Genomic DNA, 20,546 nt, shown 5'->3' with positions numbered 1-20,546 from the left:
AAAAATAAATTTCAGGAGATCTCCCCCAGAGGAGACACAAGAAAATCAGAGGTTCTTCCAGGAAGCCCAGCGTCCCAGTCAGAGTAACCCCGAGAGCAGAGGGTCCAGGGGTGCCTAGCGGACCTCGCCCGTCCGTCCCTCCTGGCACCTGCATGCTGGCAGGGGAGGCCCCCAGGAAGGGAGCAGAGTCCCAGCTGCAGTCGGGAGGCAGGTGGTTCAGAGCTCAAAGCACCAAGGGAAGGACCATCACCGTCACCCCTGGGGATGGCTCCTCACCCACAGCCAGGCTTCTAGCCAGGCCGGGGACCTGTGAAGGCACTCAGACAGCCGAGAGCAGCGGAACACCCCCCTGCAGTTATTCTCAGGAAGCTCGTGGAGAGTGGGCTCCTCTAGAGTCGGGGAGACTGAGGAGATGAAGGCTTTGAGGTCAGGGGTGCAGGACGCACCGGAGAGAAGCGGGGCAGGAGGCGCTGGGCACGTCTGAGACAGGCGGGCAGAGGCTCGGGAGGGGCTGCCGCTGGGAGCAGGCAGCCCTCCTCCAGCTTGTCTGAACATCCTGGGGAGGGCTGTGGTGCTCACTCCCGTTCGTGCTGGCTTTGTAAGGAATCCAACAGGGAAGAAGTGGTGTCACTTTTTTTTTCTTTACTCTTCCTCCGTCTTCATATAGGATAATTTCGACTGCATGCTTAGTTGCTAAGTCGTGTCCTACTCTTTGCAACCCCATAAACGGTAGCTCACCAGGCTCCTCTGTCCACGGGACTCTCCAGGAAAGAATACTGGAGGGGGTTGCCATTCCCTTCTGCAGGGGGTCTTCCTGACCAGGGGTCACACCGGGTCTCCTGCATTGCAGGCGGATTCTCTACCGTCTGAGCCACCAGGGAGGCCCTAATTTCTATTGATCTGTCTTCAAATTCCCTGACTCTTTAATCTGCCGTCTCCAATCTACCGTCAAGCCCAATCGGTGGATTTTCCATTTCAGTTATTATCCTTTTTCGCTTTTTATTGGAGAACTGCCATTTAGTTCTTTTATGCTGTTGGGGTTTAGCCCAGCTCTTTTGCAGCCCCATGGACCGCAGCCCGTGCGCTCCTCTGTCCATGGGATTTCCCAGGCAAGAATACTAGAGTAGGTTGCCACTTTCTTTTCTAGGGATCTTCCTGATCCAGGGATCGAACTCACACCTTCTGCGTTGGCAGGTGGATTCTTTACTGCTGAGCCATCAGGGGTTCCCACTCTTCCATGTGGTTTCACGCGATTTCCATTTCTACCTCTCTGTTTCATGAAGATCGTATTATTCTGTAACTTTTTGAACATGGTTTTCGTTCGTCCTTTGAACACAGTTATAATAGTTGTGCTAAAGTCTTTGCTAAATCCGACCTCTGAGCCGCCTTCGGGTTGCTTTCTGTCACGGGCTTCCCTGTATTCTTCCCCCTTACCTATGGGTTGTACTTTCCTTTGTGATTTTTATATTATCTACTGAACGTCATGAATGATACGTTGTGGGGACTCTGTTCTGTTACCTTCATCTGAAGAATGCCGAGTTGTTCTAGTGAGCAGGCAGTTTCTGATTACCTTGAGCTGGTGAAGGGGCCATAACCTGGCATTCAGTTCAGTCGCTTAGTCGTGTCTGACTGTGACCCCGTGGACTGCCGCACACCAGGCCTCCCTGTCCATCACCAACTGCAGCTTGCTCGAACTCTTGTCCATCAAGTCGGTGATGCCACCCAACCATCTCATCCTCTGTCGTCCCCTTCTCCTCCTGCCTTCAATCTTTCCCAGCATCAGGGTCTCTTCCAATGAGTGAGTTCTTTGCATCAGGTGGCCAAAGTGTTGGAGTTTCAGCTTCAGCATCAGTCCTTCCAGGGAATAGTCAGGACTGATCTCCTTTAGGATGGACTGGTTGGATCTCCTTGCAGTCCAAGGGACTCTCAAGAGTCTTCTCCAAAGCTACAGTTCAAAAGCGTCAATTCTTCGGTGCTCAGCTTTCTTTGTGGTCCAACTCACATCTGTACGTGACCACTGGAAAACCGTATCTTTGACTAGATGGACCTTTGTTAGGGTGGATCTTTCTCTTGGAGAGGTTCAACCTACAAAGTGCCCCATGCACTTGCTGGGGCTTAGGGGCCTGGCTACATGGTTGGGCTGGCAGCGTGGGTCTACAGTGGGTCTCACTCGCTGTGGTCACTGGGATGGAGGGTGTGAGCGGCACCGCTTGATCACTCGTGTCTCTGACGAACTCTTGGCCCAGGGACAGCTGCCTCTGGGAGCTCTAGGGGTCCTGCATTCTCACCTGCACTTCTGGCCCCAACAGCCCCCTCCAGCTGCTGCCTGGGCCGCAGACTCCTCTACTCAGCGGGAAGCTCTGCTCGCCAGGCTCCAGGTCAGTGGTCTTAGCTGGGCTACTGCCACCAGCTGGGAACCGGCCCATCCCTCCCCAACCCTGGGCATTGCTCGATGGCAGAAAGCACATTTGTACATGGCCTCTTGTCCAGAAGCTGGCCTGAAGCATGTCCAGTGGACACTGTTTGCAGCGGGAGTTGCTCCGGCCTGGCACAAGTCTGGAGCAAACAGACAAGGCAGAGAAGCACCTGGAGTTCGCACCAGCTCAGCCGGGCTCTGCTTGTGGCTCCCGTGAAGACTCGGTGGAAATCCTCAGAGAGAGCTGTTTCCAGGCTCGCAGGGTGGGGGTGGGCTCCCACTTTGCGCTCGGTCAGTCGGTGTAAGACTGGAGTCAGGAAACAGCTGTATCGGCCTGGTAGAGAGAAGTTCGACAGTAAACGTCCAAAGCTTGTGGGAGTGGTGGCCTGCGGGGCGGCGGAGTGGGTTGGGGAGCAGACAGCACAGAGGGCGCGTGGGGTCCCCTTGATCCAGGGCTGTGTCAGGACCAGGGTCTAAACAGAGGCGCTGCGACAGTCTCGTGATACAAACCACACCTCAAATGAGGACAAACTGGCCTGTTTCCCTAAGTGTGGGGAAAAAATGCATGTTGGCAGGAGCCTGTTGGCCACCGGGGAACGGCAGTGCTTTGTTGTCGGCCTGGATGACTTAGAGCTGGCTGCGCCCGTGGGCAGACTCCAGTAGGAAAGCTGTGGCCGCCCGAGCCCCTGCCTCCCAACCACAGAGGCGGGCCCTGCGTGGCTGCCCTTCAGGGTCTCTGCCTGACTGCCCGTCTCCACTGGTGTCCAGCAGCTCTTGCATCTTCCCTGAGGATGGACCCTGGAGACCCCGAGGAAAAGCCTGCTGCCACTGACCCCGCTGGCGAGCCTGCTGGGGGTGAGTCCTGTGGGTGAGCGTGTGCCCCTTACGGCCCCAGGTCCAGCGGGGCAGTGCAGGGCGGGCCATGGGGTGGGTGTGCGGGGTCTCTGCACGGGGCAGGGACACCAGGTGGGAGGCATCGGGGCGGCGCGGGCCTGGGGCCCGGAGAGCGGCCCCGGGTGTGGGTGGGGCAGGCCGCTGGCTGCTGCCATGGCCTCCTGCCCCGGGGGCCGTGGGCGCACCTCCCGTTGCCTGGGAAACATGACCCTGTGGTCCCATGGTGGCCTGCCTGCTGGCCGCTTGCCTGATGACTAACACTGAAGGTCAGCCGTGACTGGACAGAAACTTCTGGGAGAAGGACGGAACCCACGTGTGGGTGGAGGGGCAGGTGGATTTCTCCGGAGCCTTCACGGCGCCCCACACCAAATACGGACACAGGACATCTCATCCAGGGCCCGACAGGCGTCTGAAGAGCAGGAGCACCCACACTGGCCCCACGTGGCCCCAAGAGAGCGAGGCTCTCGGCCCTGGATTCTCCTCTCGGGCAGCGCCTGTGGGCTCAGCGGGGCTTGCTTTCTGCACGTCTGCTGTGTTTGGTGATGGTGGGGCAGACGCAGGGCCACATGAAGTCTGCTATGAAGTCCCCCCTGCCCAGAAAGACAGATGGCGACATGGGAGAGGAGACCAAGGCTGGCGAAGCAGAGGCTCCTCCCAGGCCAAGGCCCGGGGTCCAGCTGGAGAGCGGTCCCCTTCCCGCCACCCTGAGCATCCTGAGGGGCTGTCTCCGAGCTGGGCTGGGTCCCTGAGTGGGCACACTATGGGGGGGGGAGCCTCCAGCAGGTGATGTGACAGAGCTCTGGTCCAGCCTCTGTGCCCACACACCCCGGGCCTGGGGCATCTCCCTCGGGTCCGCTGAGGCACACGTGCTGCTCCAAGAGACTCTCCAAGGGGGCACCGGCAGGTGCCTCTACACTAAGCCTAACAAACGGACTCCCCTGCTGCCCAGTGTCCTCAACAGGAGCACCAGGCTCTTCCCCAGAGGCCCCATTATGTGCCGTCTTCGGGCCTTAAAGCGCATCCTGTTTGGAAAGGGGATAAGACTCGGTCCCCCATCAGACAAGGTCCCCCCGGCAGGCAAGGGTCCCCCCGTCACGCACCGTCCCCCCTCAGGTCGAGCACCTCACAGAGTTAGGGTCGTTCTGTGCACAGAGGCTTCTGTCAGTCGTTTGTACTCAGGTTCCTCCGTGTGTCCTCGCAGCTCGTCTCTCTGGGCTGTGTGATATCCCGTCGTCTGCGTGGAGCAGAGTGTATTTACCCGAGTGCCGATGTTTTCACTTTTCTCTGAGCTCTGTGCCCTTACAGGTCCCTTCTGTCCGCACTGGCATCACCCCACGCCGTGCCAAGTGGACAGGGGCTCCTCCTGGTGTTTCCGTTTCAGGGGGACGTCTTTATCACTGAGGCCTCTGTTTGCTGAGGGTTTTTATAGCCGCCTTTAACCTGCACGAGGGCGTTCCTTCTCTTCCTAGTTTGCTGGGTTGTAACCAACTGTAACTAGAGTTACTCCTCACAAGTCACCACAGTTGCATGAGACACTGGGTTGAGGGCGAGGGTCGGCTGGCTCTCCTCCTGTGCGGCAGTGTGAGCAGGGCAGACACGCCTTCCGTGATCAGCCAGCCTTGCTTTCTGGGACAGACCCTCTTGTGGCCTCTGGGGTGCCCCACGGCCCCGTCTTCTTTGCGAGTCTGTGTCCTCAGGGCCTGTGGCTCAGGTCTCCCGTCTTTCCGTCCATCCGTCCGACTCCCAGCGGAGCGGCTGCTGCCCTTTGCCCTTTGACTCGAGTGGCCTTGCAGGTGCGGCCACCTGGGCTCCAGCTCCCCTGGGTGTGGGCCGATGGTCCTGAGTCTGACCCCGAGATCCTGGCTAAGGGCCAGATGGTCCTCCTGCCTGGACTGGGGTGGGGGCACCCCAGGAGCACCATCCCCGCTGGCGGGCCTCACGCCCACCCTCCCCGGGCTCTGGGCCACGGCCCCTGATGGGAAAGAACCAGGTTTGTCCCCAGCTTCTCGGGGGCTGGCCAGCTGACAGCCCACACTGTGCAGCAGAACTTGCAACGCGAGACGTGCTGGGCCTGCAGGCTCAGGCTGGGGCAGGGGGTGGAGGTGGAGTGGGTTGAGGGGGAGGGGCTGCGGTGGGGAGCGGGAACCCTGCTGGCAGGGCAGAGGGTGAGGGAGAGGCCCAGCAGGTAGGCAGCCAGGGGGCGCTGGTGGCCACGGGCAGCTCAGAGCTGGCCCCCAGGCCCTGGCCTCAGAAGCAGCTTCCTTTCCCAAGCCCAGAGCAGGCAGCGGTGACCTTTTCCAGACAGCCGGCCCTCCTTGCCCCTAACCTGGGACCATGGTCTGAGGGCACCGACTCTTCCAGCTTGAGAGTGACCTGCACCCCCGCCGCCCCGGGCAGCACGGGGCTGAGCAGGCACCCACTCCAGGACCCCACGCCCCACTCTGCAGCAGGGGGCGGGGAAGCTTTGGGGCTCGGGCCTGAGTGGGACTTGCCAGGGGCAGGACAGGGCAGAGGGAAGACGGGGAGGCGGAGACCGGGACCACGTTGGGCCTCAGCAGGGGCCAGAGGCCAGATAGTGGGCCAAGGATGGGTGGGGGGTGCCCCCAAGCCGGGTCGGTATCACAGGCCTCCCCGCTCACACGGACCAGGGGCCCACTGGGGCGGGAATGCGAATCCAGGCTCCCTGAGCTGAGCGAGAAGGCCCCCAGCAGGCACTGCGGGAAGCCCCCATGCCTGGGGAGCAGGCCAGCCCTAGGAAGGGGCCGCAGGGCCGTGCTCCCCGCCACACGCAGCCTCTCCACAGCCCTGCCCTGTCCCCCCAGGCCAGGACCCGCGCCTGTTCCTGCAGACGCTGCAGACGCTGTGGTCCACTCGGGACCTGCGACAGGTGAGTTGCCTCGTCGGATGTTCTGGGGGTCACATCAGGTTGGGGCTGGGGGACAAGGCCTGTTGGACGCACGGAGCAGGAGGAGAGGGCAGTACCCACCACCAGCCTGCGGGCAGCAGGGGGCACCTGGCGGGCCTCGCACTCTGCCTCTTCTGTGCGAAGGCCCAGAGGACAGCCGTGTGTGTGGTCTGGCTGGCAGGCAGCCAGGGTCTTCCATGGCTCTGGGCCCTGCACACTGGGTCCACGGGGGCCCTGCAGGGCGGCAGCGCTGCCTCAGCCCCCGGGTGGCACCGGTATTGGCCCCCAGCCGCTCCTCCCTGCACTGAGCTCCCTCGAGGCCCCAAGGAGTGAGGCTGCCCTGGTCCCCGGGGGGTGTGGGAGCCATGCGTGGCTGGGGGGGGTGCCCATCCTCTCGGGGCCAGCCTGTCCTCCCTACCCCAACCCCCCACCGACCCCATGACCCTAGGGCTGGTGAGCTCCAAGAAGGCTATGGGCCTTCAGGGGAGGCCTGTCTGTGAGCGGGAGACGTTCACGGGGCTTCCCAGGGCACGAGGCAGCCCCTGCGGGTCCAAGCTGCGTGGCCTAGGGCAGTTACCTGCCCGCTGCCTTCCCCAACCCGCGAAGGCCTGTGAAGAGCCGGCTCCGGTTGTTAGCTGGAGAAATCAGTGCTTCTGCAAAGGCCAGAAGCTTCCTGATTTCCCGATTCCGTGCCTGTGGCTCTGAGGGCGACTCGGGAAGCTGGGCCGCGGGTCTGTGAGGCCTTCCCGCCGAAACATGCTTGCCTGTTGTGGGGGGGGGGGATGCGTTTCCTGTGGGGTGGAGCTGAAGCAGCTGGGGGGAGCCACCTGTCTGTTCCCTGAGGCTGGGCGCCGCAGGGCTCCGCCTTGGGCTGGGCCGGGGACTGGGAACGCGGTGAAACCCAGGTCTTCCTGGGGCGACTCGGGCAGTTTCCACTTCCGGACCTATTTCCCGGGGGAGTGCCCGCTTCCTGTGCGTCAGCGGTTTGGGCCGAGGCCCCTCCGGTTCCGCGAACCCTAGGGCGAGGGCGGCACGGCCCCTGCCCCGCCCCTCTCCAGGACTGACCTCCGCCTCCGGCTGCCGGACACCCCAGCGGCGGGCCCAGGGGGCTGTTGCCGATGCTGCCTCTCCCTCCCCACCCCCGCCCGAGCCTGCGGTCTTGGTTTGATGTCTCAGATTCCGCCGTCCTTCCTGCTGTCTGATTCTCACTGTGTCTCCGTGCCCAGCGTGCTCCTCATCTCCAGAGAGCCGCGGGGCCGCCCCGGGCTGGGAGGTCCCTGGCGGTGCTCTGGCTCCCGCAGGGCCGGGCTTGTCCTGCGGTCGTTTGTGCACGTGCTCCGAGGCCCCTGTTCGGGGCTGGTGTCCCAGCAGTAGAGCACGCGTGTCCACGCTCCAGAGCCCGGGGCCCCTGCTCAGGGCCAGCACACGTTGCCCAGTGTTGTGAGACACACGTGAGGCTTGAGGCCCAGCGGCGAGGCGGGGGTGGGGTCCCTGCAGGGCCTCGAGGGCTGGGGGTGGACGCTGCCCCCCCCCCCAGCCTCCAGGACGGCGGCGGGAGGTGTGGCTGAGCCCTAGGGGGTTCAGACGAGCAGGGGACCCTGGAGGCCAGCGCAGCCCAGGGCAGGGGCCTCAGGACGGGACAGGGTCGCAGGGCTGACCCTGCAGGACTCCTGGGAGCTTTGTCCTGTGAGGAAAGAACTGGGGCGTGTCAGGGCCTGTGGTCTGGCCTTTCAGAGGGGGTCAAGCTGGGACTAGAGGGACAGGCAAAGAGGGGCAGCGCGGAGGCCTGGGGGCAGGACGGGGCCAGGTGGGGGGACCTGAGAGTCCCCCAGGGGGAACCGGGGTGGGGACAGGCAGGGGAGGGCGGTGCTCCCCACGTGGGGCCCAGGCCTGCACTCTGGAGACTGCTGGGAACGCTCACTCCTGGGCACACCCCAGCCCCACGGGGCAGGAACCCGGCTGTGCTAACAGGCCCTCTGGGCTCTGGCCCAAGCCCACTGCAGTCGGCGGGCCGTGCCTTCACTCCTGAATGGTGAGGAAGTGAAGGAAGGAGGGGCTGTGCCCAGGTCCCAGCTGGGTGGGGGTCAGGACGGGGAGGGGGCCAGAAGGCAGGAAGGAGGCAGGGAGGGGTCAGCCGGAGCCTCAGAGCCGGGCCTGAAGGGCTGTCGGCGTGGACGCTGCGCCCAGCACGCCCAGGAGCGGGGCGAGGGGCCAGACGTGAGCCTGGTCCAAGGGCCCGCGTGGCTGGGGACGCCGGGCCCGGTGTGTGCCATCCCCCCAGGGGCGCGGCCTCAGCCTAGGGCTGCTGTGTCTTGTCCTTCACTTAGGGCTGATTGCTCTTCTCTCTGGTAATTTCGGATGTGTTTGTTTTCTGTCTTCATTCCCAAGCTGGTGTCTTGCTGTCCTTTACTCTTGGAGCTTGATCGCCCCACGGTGGGTGTTCCTCGTGAGTCCTGAGGTTTTCACAGGAGCTCATCTCAGTGCAGCTTGTCCTTTCTGGTGGCCAAGGCCAGGCCCAGAGGCGTCCCCAGGACTGACCTCCTGAGCACATGCGAAGGGCCCTGGGGGCCCTGCCCTGTGTGTCGGCACCCAAGGCAGGCTGGGGTCTCCCCTGTGCTCACTGTGCCTCGCGCCCCTCAGACCTGTCCCTTCCCCGGGTCTTTACAGACAGAGCATTCACCTGATGCTCCAGGGAGAGTCCGCGTTTCGTTCTCGAGAGCCCTGCTGAGTGGCCGGAGAACAGTGGTTTAAAGTCACAAAGACGTGAGTGGATGTGGCTCCAAGAGCGTCCTGGGGAGCCCGCCCGGGGCAGGGGCCACGGCCATGCCCCTGCTGAGACCTGCCACCCGACGCTGGCCCCTGAGCCCCGGGCTGAGCACGGCAGAGGTGTCTCTGGGGGAAAGGCTCACGCAGACAGGAAGCGGGTGATGCCAGGGGCCTTGGGCCAAAAGAACGCTTTCCCAGGTGAGAGCGTCGGAGGGCAGCGGGACCCCTGGCCTCGCACGTGGTGAGGGAGCTAAGATGCGGGCTTTGTCAGCAGGGCCCTGGGGAGCTCACGGGGCTTCAGGGAGGTCTGCACTCTCTGGGCCACACCAGAGCAGATCCCGGCGTCCCAGGGCCCTCCATGATTGCACCGCGGGAGCCAGTCCTGCAGACCCCCCAGGGCACAGCCGAGCCTGCAGACCCCCAGGGCGCAGTTCCTGTCTCCTCACGGCCACGCGACAGCCATGTCCACGATGGTCTCGGAGAAGATGGGGGGGACTGCCCACTCCTCGGGGGTCTCGGGGAAGGTGAGGGAATCTCCGCTCCTCAGGGGTCTCGGGGAAGGTGGGGGGGACTGCCCACTCCTTAGAGGCCTTGGGGGAGGTGCCCAGCCGTTTCTGCTTTGGATGTGAAGCAGTGTCTCTCCCCTGACCCCTTCTCTGAGTGCTTCAGGTTGAGGGCCCTGTGTCTAGCAGCAGCAGGACGGGGGCCCTGGAAGCCACTGCTCTGCAGGGCTTTTCGGGGGAGGGCGAGCGAGCCAACCCCAGCTGTCGAGGGTAGAGACCCGGGCTGGCCAGGGAGCAGGGCCTGACCTCCGGAGGACGCGCCGCCTCCCGCGCCCTTCCCAGGCCTCTGCGGGCCGGCACGGGAGAGTCCGTCCAGGGGGAGACCAGACACCTCAGAGGGAAGAGCTGGCCCTGCGCTCTGCCCGTCTCTGCGAGGGGAGGCTCCGTGGGCTCACAGGGTCCTCGAGGCAGCCTTCCTCCTGGCGACGCTCCACACTCAGCGCCCTGACACCCCGGTCCCAGGACAGGGGCTTCCTGGGAAAAGCCTTTCTTCTTTGGGGCCTTGAGCAGGGGGGCCTCTTCCTCCAGCCCCTTCCCTGGCCCATGGCTGCCTGCACACCCTCTGTGGGGCTGGAGGTGAGGGGCTGGCCATGCCCAGGGGCCCTGCTGGTCACGTGAAGGACGCCGTGACACTCGCTGTTCCCCTGGACGTGGGTGGTGGAGACACACCTGCGCTTGTTTTGGTCGTTCAGCTCTTACGTGTCTCTAGAAAAGCAGACATGGAGAAGGCGATGGCACCCCACTCCGGTGCTCTCGCCTGGAGAACCCCAGGGACGGGGGAGCCTGGCGGGCTGCAGTCCATGGGGTCGCAAAGAGTCGAACACGACTGAGCGACTTCACTTCACTTTCCTTTTTCTTGTTAGGCCCACGGCCACGTCCCATGCATGCCACGCAGGCGATCAGGGTGCAGAGGGGTGCCACCCAGCTTCTGGCCCGGGGATCAAGCCTGGCCTTTGCGGGACCATCTGACTGGCCGGCCCCTGTGCCCAGCCCCGTGGGGCAGCTCCATTCTGGTGGGAGGGCTGGTGGTGAGGACTCACCACAGTGGGGCCTTGCGTCTCCACAGCTCCGGGAGGAAGCCTGGAAGGGGTTCGCCACCCTGGACGACCCGCTCACCACTCTCCTGGACATGCTGGAAGCCAGTCGGGGCTGCGGGGGACGGGGCCCCTCGCTGGAGGCCTGGGTGGCCCGCGAGCTGGAGCGCTGGCTACAGGCACAGCCACGCCCGGCGCCCGCCCAGGTGAGCCCCACCCTCTGCCCACAGCCTGTTCCCGAGTTGCACCCCTTCTCACCCTGTCCAGCCCTCCACACGGGGGCCCACACCCACCTGACCCGGCTCCGGCAGCCCACAGGGGGGTCACTGATGGTGGGCGCTGGCTGGCCCGCACTGGGCCCACCCAGGCCTCAAGCCCCCGGCCACAGCTGCCGCCTCCGCTGAGGTTGGGCCTGGGGCTTCCAGGGCGGCCGAGCACTGAAGCCGCTGCAGGCCCGTGCGGTCCGGCTCCTCACCGAGGGGGCCCCCAGCCTTGTGGAGCCGCTGGTCAGCATCTTCCAGCTGCAAGACGCAGACCGGAGCCCCATGCTGGCGCACATCCACCGGCTGCACCAGGAGGGCAAGTTCAAAGAGGTGAGCGAGCCCTTCCCTGTGGCTCTGGACCTCTCTCCACGGACCGGGTGAGAGCCAGGCTGGGTCCTGGGCGCCCCTCACACTGACCATCTGAGAGGTCTGGGCACAGCCCCCGACATCCTGCCTCGTCTACAGTACCTGCCAGGGTCCTTCCTTCCCAGGTGTGGGCAGGGGCGAGGGGCAGGGATGGGAGATGCTCGCCACAGCCTCTGCCCACCCAGGCCACCCCAGGGCCCAGGCCAGACCCTGGGCCTGCTGTCTCCTCCTGCCCCTGCCCAGACTTACTCCTGCTCACCCGGCCCCTGTTGGCACAGCCTTGGAGGCAGGGAGCCCGCAGGCAGGAGCCAAGGCCCCTCTGCGTGAGGACAGGCCCTCCCTACAGCCACGGGCGCGGCCACAATGGGCTGGAGGACTGGCCACTTTGCTTCTGGGCCTCGGTGGGCAGGTGTCTGTAGCGTGTCTGCCGTGGAGCCAGGGGCCTGCACTCTGGGTGGGGTCCACCGGTGCCTGTTTGCTGGGCCACTCTGGACTCCCTCGGGCCCTGCCAGATCCCCGCTGTCAGCATCCTGCCAGCCCCAGCCCCCCAACCCCGCCGGGGACCAGCCCTGGCACAACACGCGTCCTTTTCAGAGGATCGGGTGTGGGGTGTCATGCCGGCGTGGGCCCAGACTCTCAGCTGTGGTCAGGAGCTCCCAGTGCGCGTGATGCGTGTGGCTGTGGGCACGGAGGGCGGGCTCCCTCCGGCGGGGGTGGGGGCGGTGGGCGCGGTGGGCTTAGTAGCAGAGGCCTCTGGGAGGACACGGGGCGGGGGCGGTTTTGGAAGCTCGGTGGTTTTGCTGATTCCTCTGTGAGCAGAGCTGGTTCTCATTTAAGCCCAGAAGGTTCCGAGATGAAGAGGGAGCCCCAAGGTCGTGCTCTCGGTGTCCCTGGGCCGGCGGGTGCTCTGGCGATGGCTCCCTGCGGGGTTGGTGGGCGGGGCGGCGGCGGGATGAGCGGCGGGGGGGGGGGGGGGGGGGGGGGGGGCGGCGGGCGCCTGGCTGAGATCCCAGCTGCTGCAGCACCAGAGGTGCGGGCGCCGGCTCAGAGGGGCCCTCTCCCTGGGAAATGAGTCCAGCGTCCAGGGGTCCAGGGCTCGCCTCCGCCGCTGCCTCGTGGAGCCCAGAGACGAGCCCACACACCGGGGGACGGTGCTGCCGGCGCCCAGGAGGTCCCAGGCCCACCCCGCGCCCCGCTCCCCGACGGGGAGGCTCCTTGGAACGGAGGCGGGCGGAGGACGGGCGGGCACAACGCGGCGGTGCGGGGCCGGCCTGGCGGCCGGGCGGCGGGGGAAGAGGCAGGCTGGGGTGTCGCGTCTCCTGTTACACTCCGGCCTTTCAAAGAGCGTCTGGACGGCTGAATGCGCCTCCCTCGCGCTCCGAGGCAGGACTGGCACACAAAGAGCGCTCTTGTCCGGCGCAGGCCCCTCGTGCGAAGAAAGGCCATTGTCCCGAGCGGGCCGGCCCGGCAGGCGGTGCACGCTCCAGTGCCCGCGCCGCGCCGCCGAGGGGCCGCCTTCAGGCCTGTCCGCTCGGATTAGCGGGGACTCGCGGCTTCATGCGCTGCGATATTTCATGTCGAGGGCGGCGGCGGGCTCCGGCTGCGTGAATGCCCGCTTTTGTCTGCTGAGTTATTTTATTTACGTTTTTTAAACAGCTTATAAAGGTAAAAAGATAGCTTTGCTTAAAAAAAAAAAAGAAAAGAAAAGGTCCCTTGGCAGAAAGCCCCTGGCGAGCAGTGGAGGTGGGAGGCAGGTCGGTCCTGGGGTCTGGGACCTGGGTCTGGGCACCTACCCCGGCCCCTGCTGGCCCGTCAGGGTCCAGCGTGCCTGCCCTTCCCGCTGTCACTGCCCCAGCCCCTTTGGTCTTAGTTACTTTTCACCAAAGCTGCAGCTCTGGGGCCTGAGCTGGTTCCCACTGCCCCACCCTGACCGCCCAAGGCAGCCCTCTTCTCAGCAGCCAGCTCTGGCTTCCTGGGCGGAGGTCAGTGATGCCCGCAAGGTGCTGGGGGGCCCAGCCCTGGCCTCGTCCCCTACCCTCCTCCCACTGTGGCTGTCCAGCCTCGTCTGGGGCGAGTCCCAGGCCCCTGGGTCAGCAGGCGATTCCCCCGCCCTCAGGGCCTGTGTGACAGGTGAGCCATGAGCAGCTTGGCCCAACAGAACCAAGGTGGGGCTTCCTGGAGGAGATGGTTCTGCTGCCAGCCCTCCCCCCAGTGACCATGATGGCTGGGCAGTGCCGTCAGGGCACCCTCCTGTGTCTGCATAAGGGCACACTGCCCCCTCTTCGTCCTGTGCCCCCCACAGCCTCCAGGACACAGACTCCCCAGGGCTGGGGGGCAGAGAGGACCCTTCTCAGCCAGTCCCTGGGGGAGTCCATGGCCTTCCAGCCCCGGTGCTCCGGCCACACCCTCGTGTCCACACAGGCCGCCTGGCCAAAAGAGGGCAGCCTGGGTGCACAGAGGGCTCTGCCAGGCCTGGTCAGGGGCCGGCTGCCGCGGAGGAAGCAGGCAGAGGAGAAGGGCGCCCAGACCCTCTGGGGGCGTCGTCCTGTGCCCAGGGGTGTGCACTCCTGACGGGCAGGCCTGACCACACACCTGGGTGGATGGGGCCAGACTCCAAGCACTGCCTGCCCTGCTCCACGGCCCCCACACTCTGCTCTGCCGGTGGGCACCACGTACCAGGGCCCTGACTGCAGGCCAATGTGTGAGCCACCCAGGCCAGGTTGGCCCAGTGGGCCCTTGGGCCTTGCTGTCTCCTGGGAGGGGGAGGGAGGGGGGAAGGCTGGAAGGAGAAAAAAGAGGGAGGGAAGGGGGGTGCAGCCGACAGAGAAAGGCCTGGGGCAGGCGGACTTTGCAGGCTGCCCTCCCGCTGCTCTGAGGGGCAGTGCCTGGCCTGCCCTTGCTCCCACTGGACCAGGACCCCGGCCATCACCCCAGGCTGCCCCTCCAGTCTGAGGCCAGCTCTGGGGCTCAGAGGAGTTCTCGGATGGGGGTAGCCTGCTGAGGAGCCGGACCCTCAGATGATGGAGGCCAGCCGCCTGGGAGAGTGGTGAGGAGTCAGGGGCTCCCCTTGCTGCCTCTGCCGCCCTCTCTCAGGCCACTGCCTGGGGCCTGGCCTGGACCGTGGGAGGCTCCCAGGCCCCCAGTCCTCCCACCCACAGCCCTTCTCCAACCGCCGCCTGGCCTGACGGAGCCTGGAAGCCGGGACGCTGGTGGTCGGACTCTAACGGCCTGGGGTCTGAACGTAGGGTGCCCAGCGTGTGCACTCCGGCTTTCCTGGGCATGTTCCAGAGCCCCCTCAACTTCCCGAGGGTCTTCTCCCCAGAAGAGGTCAGAGCATCCAGTGAGGCTGCAGGGACGCCTGGGGAGGGAGCACCCCCCCCCCCGCGGACGCCCGGGCCCCCCCCCCCCCCCGCCCCCGCCCGGCCCCCCCCCCGCCGCCGCCCCCGCCCCGCCCCCCAGGCCTGCGTCCCCCTTTCCTGGCCCACCACCTACCCCATGTTGCCTTTCTCCCTCCCCCAAGCTCTGCAGCCCTCTCCCCTGGCCCTGGGCCCCCCGGGGCCTGGCCGAGACTGAGCTCCTGGACTCCGGCCAGGCCGCGGGGCACCGGGTCAACGCCGCACAGGGAGAGGCCCCCAGCCCCGCGCCCCCGCCCCGCGATCACGGCCTCTGCCGGAGCTGCCTTTCCCAGGCCGCTATTTTGGGCCTTTCTGTGAGCTGCGGGGGGCGGGGCCGGGCCGCCTGGCCAGTTATTTTTGCTCATAATGGGAGCGCGATGTATGGAAATTATTAATAGCAGCGCGGCCTGCGCTACGTGCGGGCACTCAGGGCTGCCGCGTCTTTGCCGAGTCCGGGGAGGGTCGCGCGCCCAGGACAGGGCAGACCGCGCAGCGCGCACCCTGCCCCATCCGAGGGGCTGCCTGCGAGCCCGTGGCTTCAGAGCCGCTTGTTCTATGGATCCCAGGGCAGCTCTCTGCATGCCCCCGAGGCACCGACCACCCGGCCTGCCACCCTGGACCTGGGGTCAGCGCGCTCCATCCAACAGACTCTGAGTCGCTTTGGGGCGCACGCTGTGGCTTATGGAAAGCGCTCAGAGGTCCGGAGGAGCCCCACAGGACATGGCTGCCCTCCCTTGGGTGTCCAGAGCACACAGAGCCCCACCGGCCCTCCCCGGGGGTGCCCGGCACGCTCCTGGGCCAGGGGTGGTGGGGAGCTCCCAGGAAAAGCGGGGAGAGCAGTCCACACTCCACCAGGCTCTGTGGGTGGGTGATGGGGGCCCTGTTCCTCCCTCCGTCCTCTACCCTCTCATCAGCAACCCCTGACCCAGGCCCCCTGCCCAGCAAGCACCTCGAGGCCCCATCTATGTTGAACCCTAGCTGGGTGAGGGGGGACACAGGAGTCATTCCAGCCACCGCACAGCACACGTGGAACCTGGCTAGGAACAGGGGCTTGTGGACCGGGACGCTTGCTGGTTCCAGGCCCCTCAGCCTGAGGCCACGTGGCTGGAACTGAATAGGCCCGGTGGCCGTCCCTGCAGTGACTGGAGGCAACTGGGGGCCGTGGGGAAGGGTAGGAGCCTCCTGTGCACACTCCTCTGCACGTAGGCACTGCCTGTCCCCCTGGGCCCTGTGTAATCCAGGCCTTCTGTGTTTCCCAGGCCATCGTGCTGGGCACGAAGCTGCAGCTGCAGGCAGATCTCGACGTTGAGAAGGTGAGAGTCTTTCTCACGTAGATCAGATTATGTCCAGACCCCCAGAAGCATGGTTTAGGGAGGGTCCCCCCCACTGAGCTGTGGGCATTGTTCGCACATGTGGAGCTGAGATGCTGGAGGGCAGGAGTCGCAGGTGACCACCTGATTACGTGAGGAGGGGCAGGGGGGTGCCAGTGAGCGCCTGTGAGCTGTGCCCAGGCGCTGGTAGAGCATGCTCAGAAAGCGGCCAGTCACTAGGGGCATACCACGCCGTCTTCTGCTCTGGGGTGGCCTGAAGGGTTCTCAGGAAGGGGAGGTCCCATGAGGACTGCGCTCCTGGAGCCCTGGCCTGGCAGATGGGCCCACGTCCCGTCTGGCCTCCAGACAGCCTGGCCTATGTGACCACATGGCAGAGGGGAGGGCAGGTGAGGAGACTTCTGCAGGGCCACTGGGAGGGGACCTTTTGAGATCTGGCTCTTTTCAAGGGGAGTGGCCAGTATCTCCCGAGGCCCAATACCATGCCCAGGTGCTCCCTGGGGGCCTCCTAGGGGCTTGGGCAGCTTAGGGGGTCTTGTGAGTGTGCACCAGGCCACGTGCCGGTGCCATCTTGATGCAGCAGGCATTTCTGGGCCACCAGGGCCATGGCCGGTGGTTGATCTCCACCCTGCTCCTCCTCCCCAGCCCAGAGCTCACCCACCGGCTCAGGGACAGGAGGGCCCCCCAGGGGCCCCCAGGCCTGTTTGAGCCTCTGCTCCTTCCTGGTGGAGATGAGGGTGACCACAGAGCCCCCAGGGATGGCCTAAGGAGCAGCAGGGCCTGTGTGTGCATGGGTGTGTGCACACATGGGTGTCTGTGTATACATGGGTATGTGTGCACACATGGATGTGTGTGTGTGTGCACGTGCACTGGGGGGGGTGTGAATACACATGGATGTGTGTGCAGGGACCCAGGCATGGGGCGCAGCTTGGAGCAGGGGGTGGGCTTTCACGAGGCCTTCAGACATGCGGCTGGGCCCCTGAGCTCCCCAGGGGAGGGGAGTTGCGCAGACCGGCCTCTGGGCCCTTTGGTGCTGATGCCCTGGCTACTCTGTGTGCTGGGCTGCAGGTGAGTCTGGGTCTTGGCTGCGACGGAGCTGTGGCCTGAGGGGGTGTCTCCCTGCAGATGTGTGCACCCCTGCTCCTGCAGGGCAAGGTGGACCTCGCAGAGCGCTACGTGGACAGCTCACCCCTCCTCCAGCAGAGGCTGCTGGCCCTCATGGACTCCTGGTGCCAGCCTGGCTTTGACATCAGAGTTGTTGCCAGGTGAGCTCCACAGGGCCCAGGGTAGGGGTGAGGCTCAACCGGCAGCAGGCCCGTGGGAGAGCCGCCACACACCCAGCCCGCCCTCACCCACTTGCGTCCCAGCCAGTCAGCAAGGGGCCTGCTTCCGGAGCCAAGGGCCTGACTCCGGCAGCCATGGTCAGAGAGTCTTAACTGCTCTGAGTCAAACAGAAATCATTCTCTCTGGGGGCCCTTTGCTTACACAGTCCTGAGGTCGCACCTCTTATCCAGGCACGGGCTCCTTCATTCCTTCCTTCATCTAATTAATCTGTCTGGAGTGCTGGCAGTTACAGAGAAAAGGCTGCACGCCAGCAGGCAGCCCCCACGTGTGTGTGTGCACGTGTGTGAGTGTGTGCACACACATGAGTGCATGTGCGCGTGTGTGTGCATGCACAAGTGTGCACGTGAGTGTGTGCATGTGTGCGCGCGCACACACGAGTGTTTGTGCGTGTGCATGTGTGTGCGTGTGTGTGTGCCTGCACGTGCCTGTGTGTGTGTGTCTATGTGTGTGCCTGTGTGTGTGTGCCTGCCTGTGCCTGTGTGTGTGTGTCTGTGTGTATGAGAGACACAGGGTGTCACCTATGCATGGGCATCTGGAAGAAGAGCTTCCTTCCACCTCCCTGGGAGTGGGTGAGGGGAAGCGGTGCTGAGGCTGCCCAGGCTCCCTGGGCACCTGTCCGTCAGCAGGCGGCAGCGTGGGTCCCCCGTCTGGGTGACCTGTCCTGGCACCACACAGCCCTGACCATCTCACTTGAGAGTCAGGCCTTAGGCTCTGGTGGCAGGTCTCCCCGGGCCCGCCCTCCCCTGGAGCCATGGGCAGGCACTCCCATTTCTGGGTCTGTTTCCTCATCTGTAAAGCGGGGCTGATTCTCTAGGGGCCGCTGAGACTTGAGCTCCTGCGGGCGCATGGCACACGGCTGCGATTGCTCTCGTTATGTCTCAGAAAAGAGAGAGAAGCAGCTGGAGCAGCAAGTGTGCAGAAGGGGAGGGAGGGAGACACAGGCAGAAAGTGGGCGGGTCCTCAGGGTTAGATTTAGCTGCAGATATCAGCTTGAATTAATGATTTTTTAAAAAGGTGTTCTCATTCTGTGCCCTGAAAGGGTTCAGAAGCAGTGACACCCTGTAGGAATGAGCACATCCAGCAACGAGATCTTGGCTCCTAGAGACCATTCTCCACTGAAAGAAACGAGGGCTCTGTGGGGAAGAGGCTAAGCATGAAAACAGTCATAGAGTGAAAGACAGTAGCAGAGCACAGCAGCTCGGATCTGTGAACCTGCATGCGTCTCGGCTCAGATGGCTTCACTAGCGAATCCTTCAGACATTTAAGGAAGAAACCATACCAGTCTGACAAAAATTCTTCCAGAGACTGTAAAAAAAACAGCTCATCCCACCATGTTTTATGCAGAAAGATGGGGAGGAAAGCTTTCCTTTACACTGTTGTGCCAGCTAATACACGGAAAGGAACAATCAAGTTCAGAATAGCCGTCTTGTAACTCCCAATAAGATAATTGATTCAGGCACAGATCATAAAGAGGTGCTAAGACAGGAAGACACAAATACAGAACGCGCATGTCGGAAACGAAAAGGACCAGGTTCTACAGGCAGCAAATGGTGTGAAGTGTTCACAAGCAAGTACATCTGACAGTTGAGATGTCATAGGCCAAAGTCTTGCAAAGCATAGCTGACAAAACCGAAAAATGGAACATTTGAGCAGTCCCTTGTAGTTTTCAGTCACTCGGTCGTGTCCAGCTCTTTGCAACACCATGGACTGCAGCACGCCAGGCGTCCCTGTCCTTCAGCACTCAATTAAATAAATTGAATCAGTGGTTTAAAACTTCACCACAAAAAATCTGTAGGCTAAGATGGCTTCACTAGTGAATTCTTTCAGACATTTAAGGGAAGAGAGCATATCAATCTTAAAAAAATTTTTTCAGAGACTATGAAAAGAAAGGACATCCCAGTATGTTTTATCAGCTAGTTTAAGCCTTAAAAGGACATTAGGAGAAAGAAAAGTTACAGTCCAGTGCATTTCATGAGCACAGATGCAAAAATACTAAAAAAAAATTATCAGTCAAATTAGTTGACATGTTAAAGTGTTAATCAAGAAAAATGAATATACAAGCTCAGAGTGTGGGATAATAGCAAATTCACCTCTGATAAAGGACTGTTATCCAAAAATACAGAAAGTTCTCTTAAAACTCAGCAGTAAGAAAACAGACAACCTGATTTAAAAGATGGACCACATCCCAAATAGACGCCTCACCAAAGAAGATACAGAGATGATGCATAAGCCCATGAGAAGATGCTGTTCATGTATCATCAGGGCAATGCAGACTGAATCATGAGCACACCCCCCGTTAGAGCGCACAGAAGCTGACACCACGCACCCGTTAACGTGCACAGAAGCTGACACCATGCACCCCTGTTAACATGCACAGAAGCTAACACCACGCACCCCATTAGAATGGACAGAAGCTGACACCACGCACCCCTATTAACAGGGACAGAAGCTGACACCACGCACCCCTGCTAGCATGCACAGAAGCTGACGTCACTGAGTGTTGGTGAGGACGTGGAGCAACAGGAACTGTCATCACCGCAGGTTGGGGGTGCAAAATGGTGCGGCCACTTTGCAGACAGTTTGGTGGTTTCTTAAAAAAGTAAGCACATTCTCATGTCATACCAAGCCACCATGTGTCTTGGTATTTACCCAAAGGCACTGAAAACCCCTGTCCACACAAAAGCCTGCACTTGAGTGTTCATAGCAACGCTATTCGTAGTTGCCAAGGCCTGGAGGGAACCAAGATGTCCTCCAGTAGCTGACATGTGGGCTTGCTAAGTCAACTTCAGTCGTGTCCGACTCTGTGTGACCCTGTGGACTGTAGCCCACCAGGCTCCTCTGTCCATGGGGTTCTCCAGGCAAGAATGCTGGAGTGGTTTGCCATGCCCTCCTCCAGGGGGTCTTCCCCACCCAGGCATCAAACCCACTTCTCTTACAGCTCCTGCATTAGCAGGCAGGTTCTTTACCACTAGCGCCACCTAAGAAACCCCCAGTAGCTGGAGGGATAAGTAAACTGTGGTCCAGCGAGACAGCTGAATACTGTTCAGAGCTAGAAGGACATGTGCTCTAAAGTCGTGAAAGGATACAGGGGAAACTTAGATGAAGATTACAAAGTAAGAGGAGATTCCTGCCACGTGACAATCTGGAAAAGGGGCCAAACTGCAGAGACAGTTACAGGCTTAGGCTTGTGGCTTGTGGCTGGGGCTGGGGTCTCAGGTGTGCCCGTGCGCGTGGGCCCGTCAGCTGTGCACATACGCGTGGGCCCGTCAGCT

The 20,546-nt window shown here is 62.8% G+C and overlaps 1 protein-coding gene across 1 annotated transcript in view; it reads left to right on the top strand.

Moving 5' to 3' along the window:
- The window catches only part of EXD3 (exonuclease 3'-5' domain containing 3), a 68,492-nt gene that overhangs the window by 12,786 nt on the left and 35,160 nt on the right, over positions 1 to 20,546 (top strand). Inside the window, exons 3-8 of the mRNA XM_040225650.1 lie at positions 3,185 to 3,271; positions 6,133 to 6,197; positions 10,611 to 10,784; positions 11,004 to 11,171; positions 15,862 to 15,915; positions 17,056 to 17,195. Of these exons, the coding sequence (XP_040081584.1) occupies positions 3,208 to 3,271; positions 6,133 to 6,197; positions 10,611 to 10,784; positions 11,004 to 11,171; positions 15,862 to 15,915; positions 17,056 to 17,195 (665 nt within the window). The 5' untranslated portion in view covers positions 3,185 to 3,207. The remainder of the gene's footprint in view (positions 1 to 3,184; positions 3,272 to 6,132; positions 6,198 to 10,610; positions 10,785 to 11,003; positions 11,172 to 15,861; positions 15,916 to 17,055; positions 17,196 to 20,546) is intronic.

This window comes from Oryx dammah, unplaced genomic scaffold, assembly GCF_014754425.2.
Source record: "Oryx dammah isolate SB20612 unplaced genomic scaffold, SCBI_Odam_1.1 HiC_scaffold_25, whole genome shotgun sequence".
In the NCBI taxonomy this organism is placed as follows: Eukaryota; Metazoa; Chordata; class Mammalia; order Artiodactyla; family Bovidae; genus Oryx; species Oryx dammah.
Note: the sequence above shows the minus strand (reverse complement) of the source record. Positions and strands in the feature narration are given on the sequence as shown.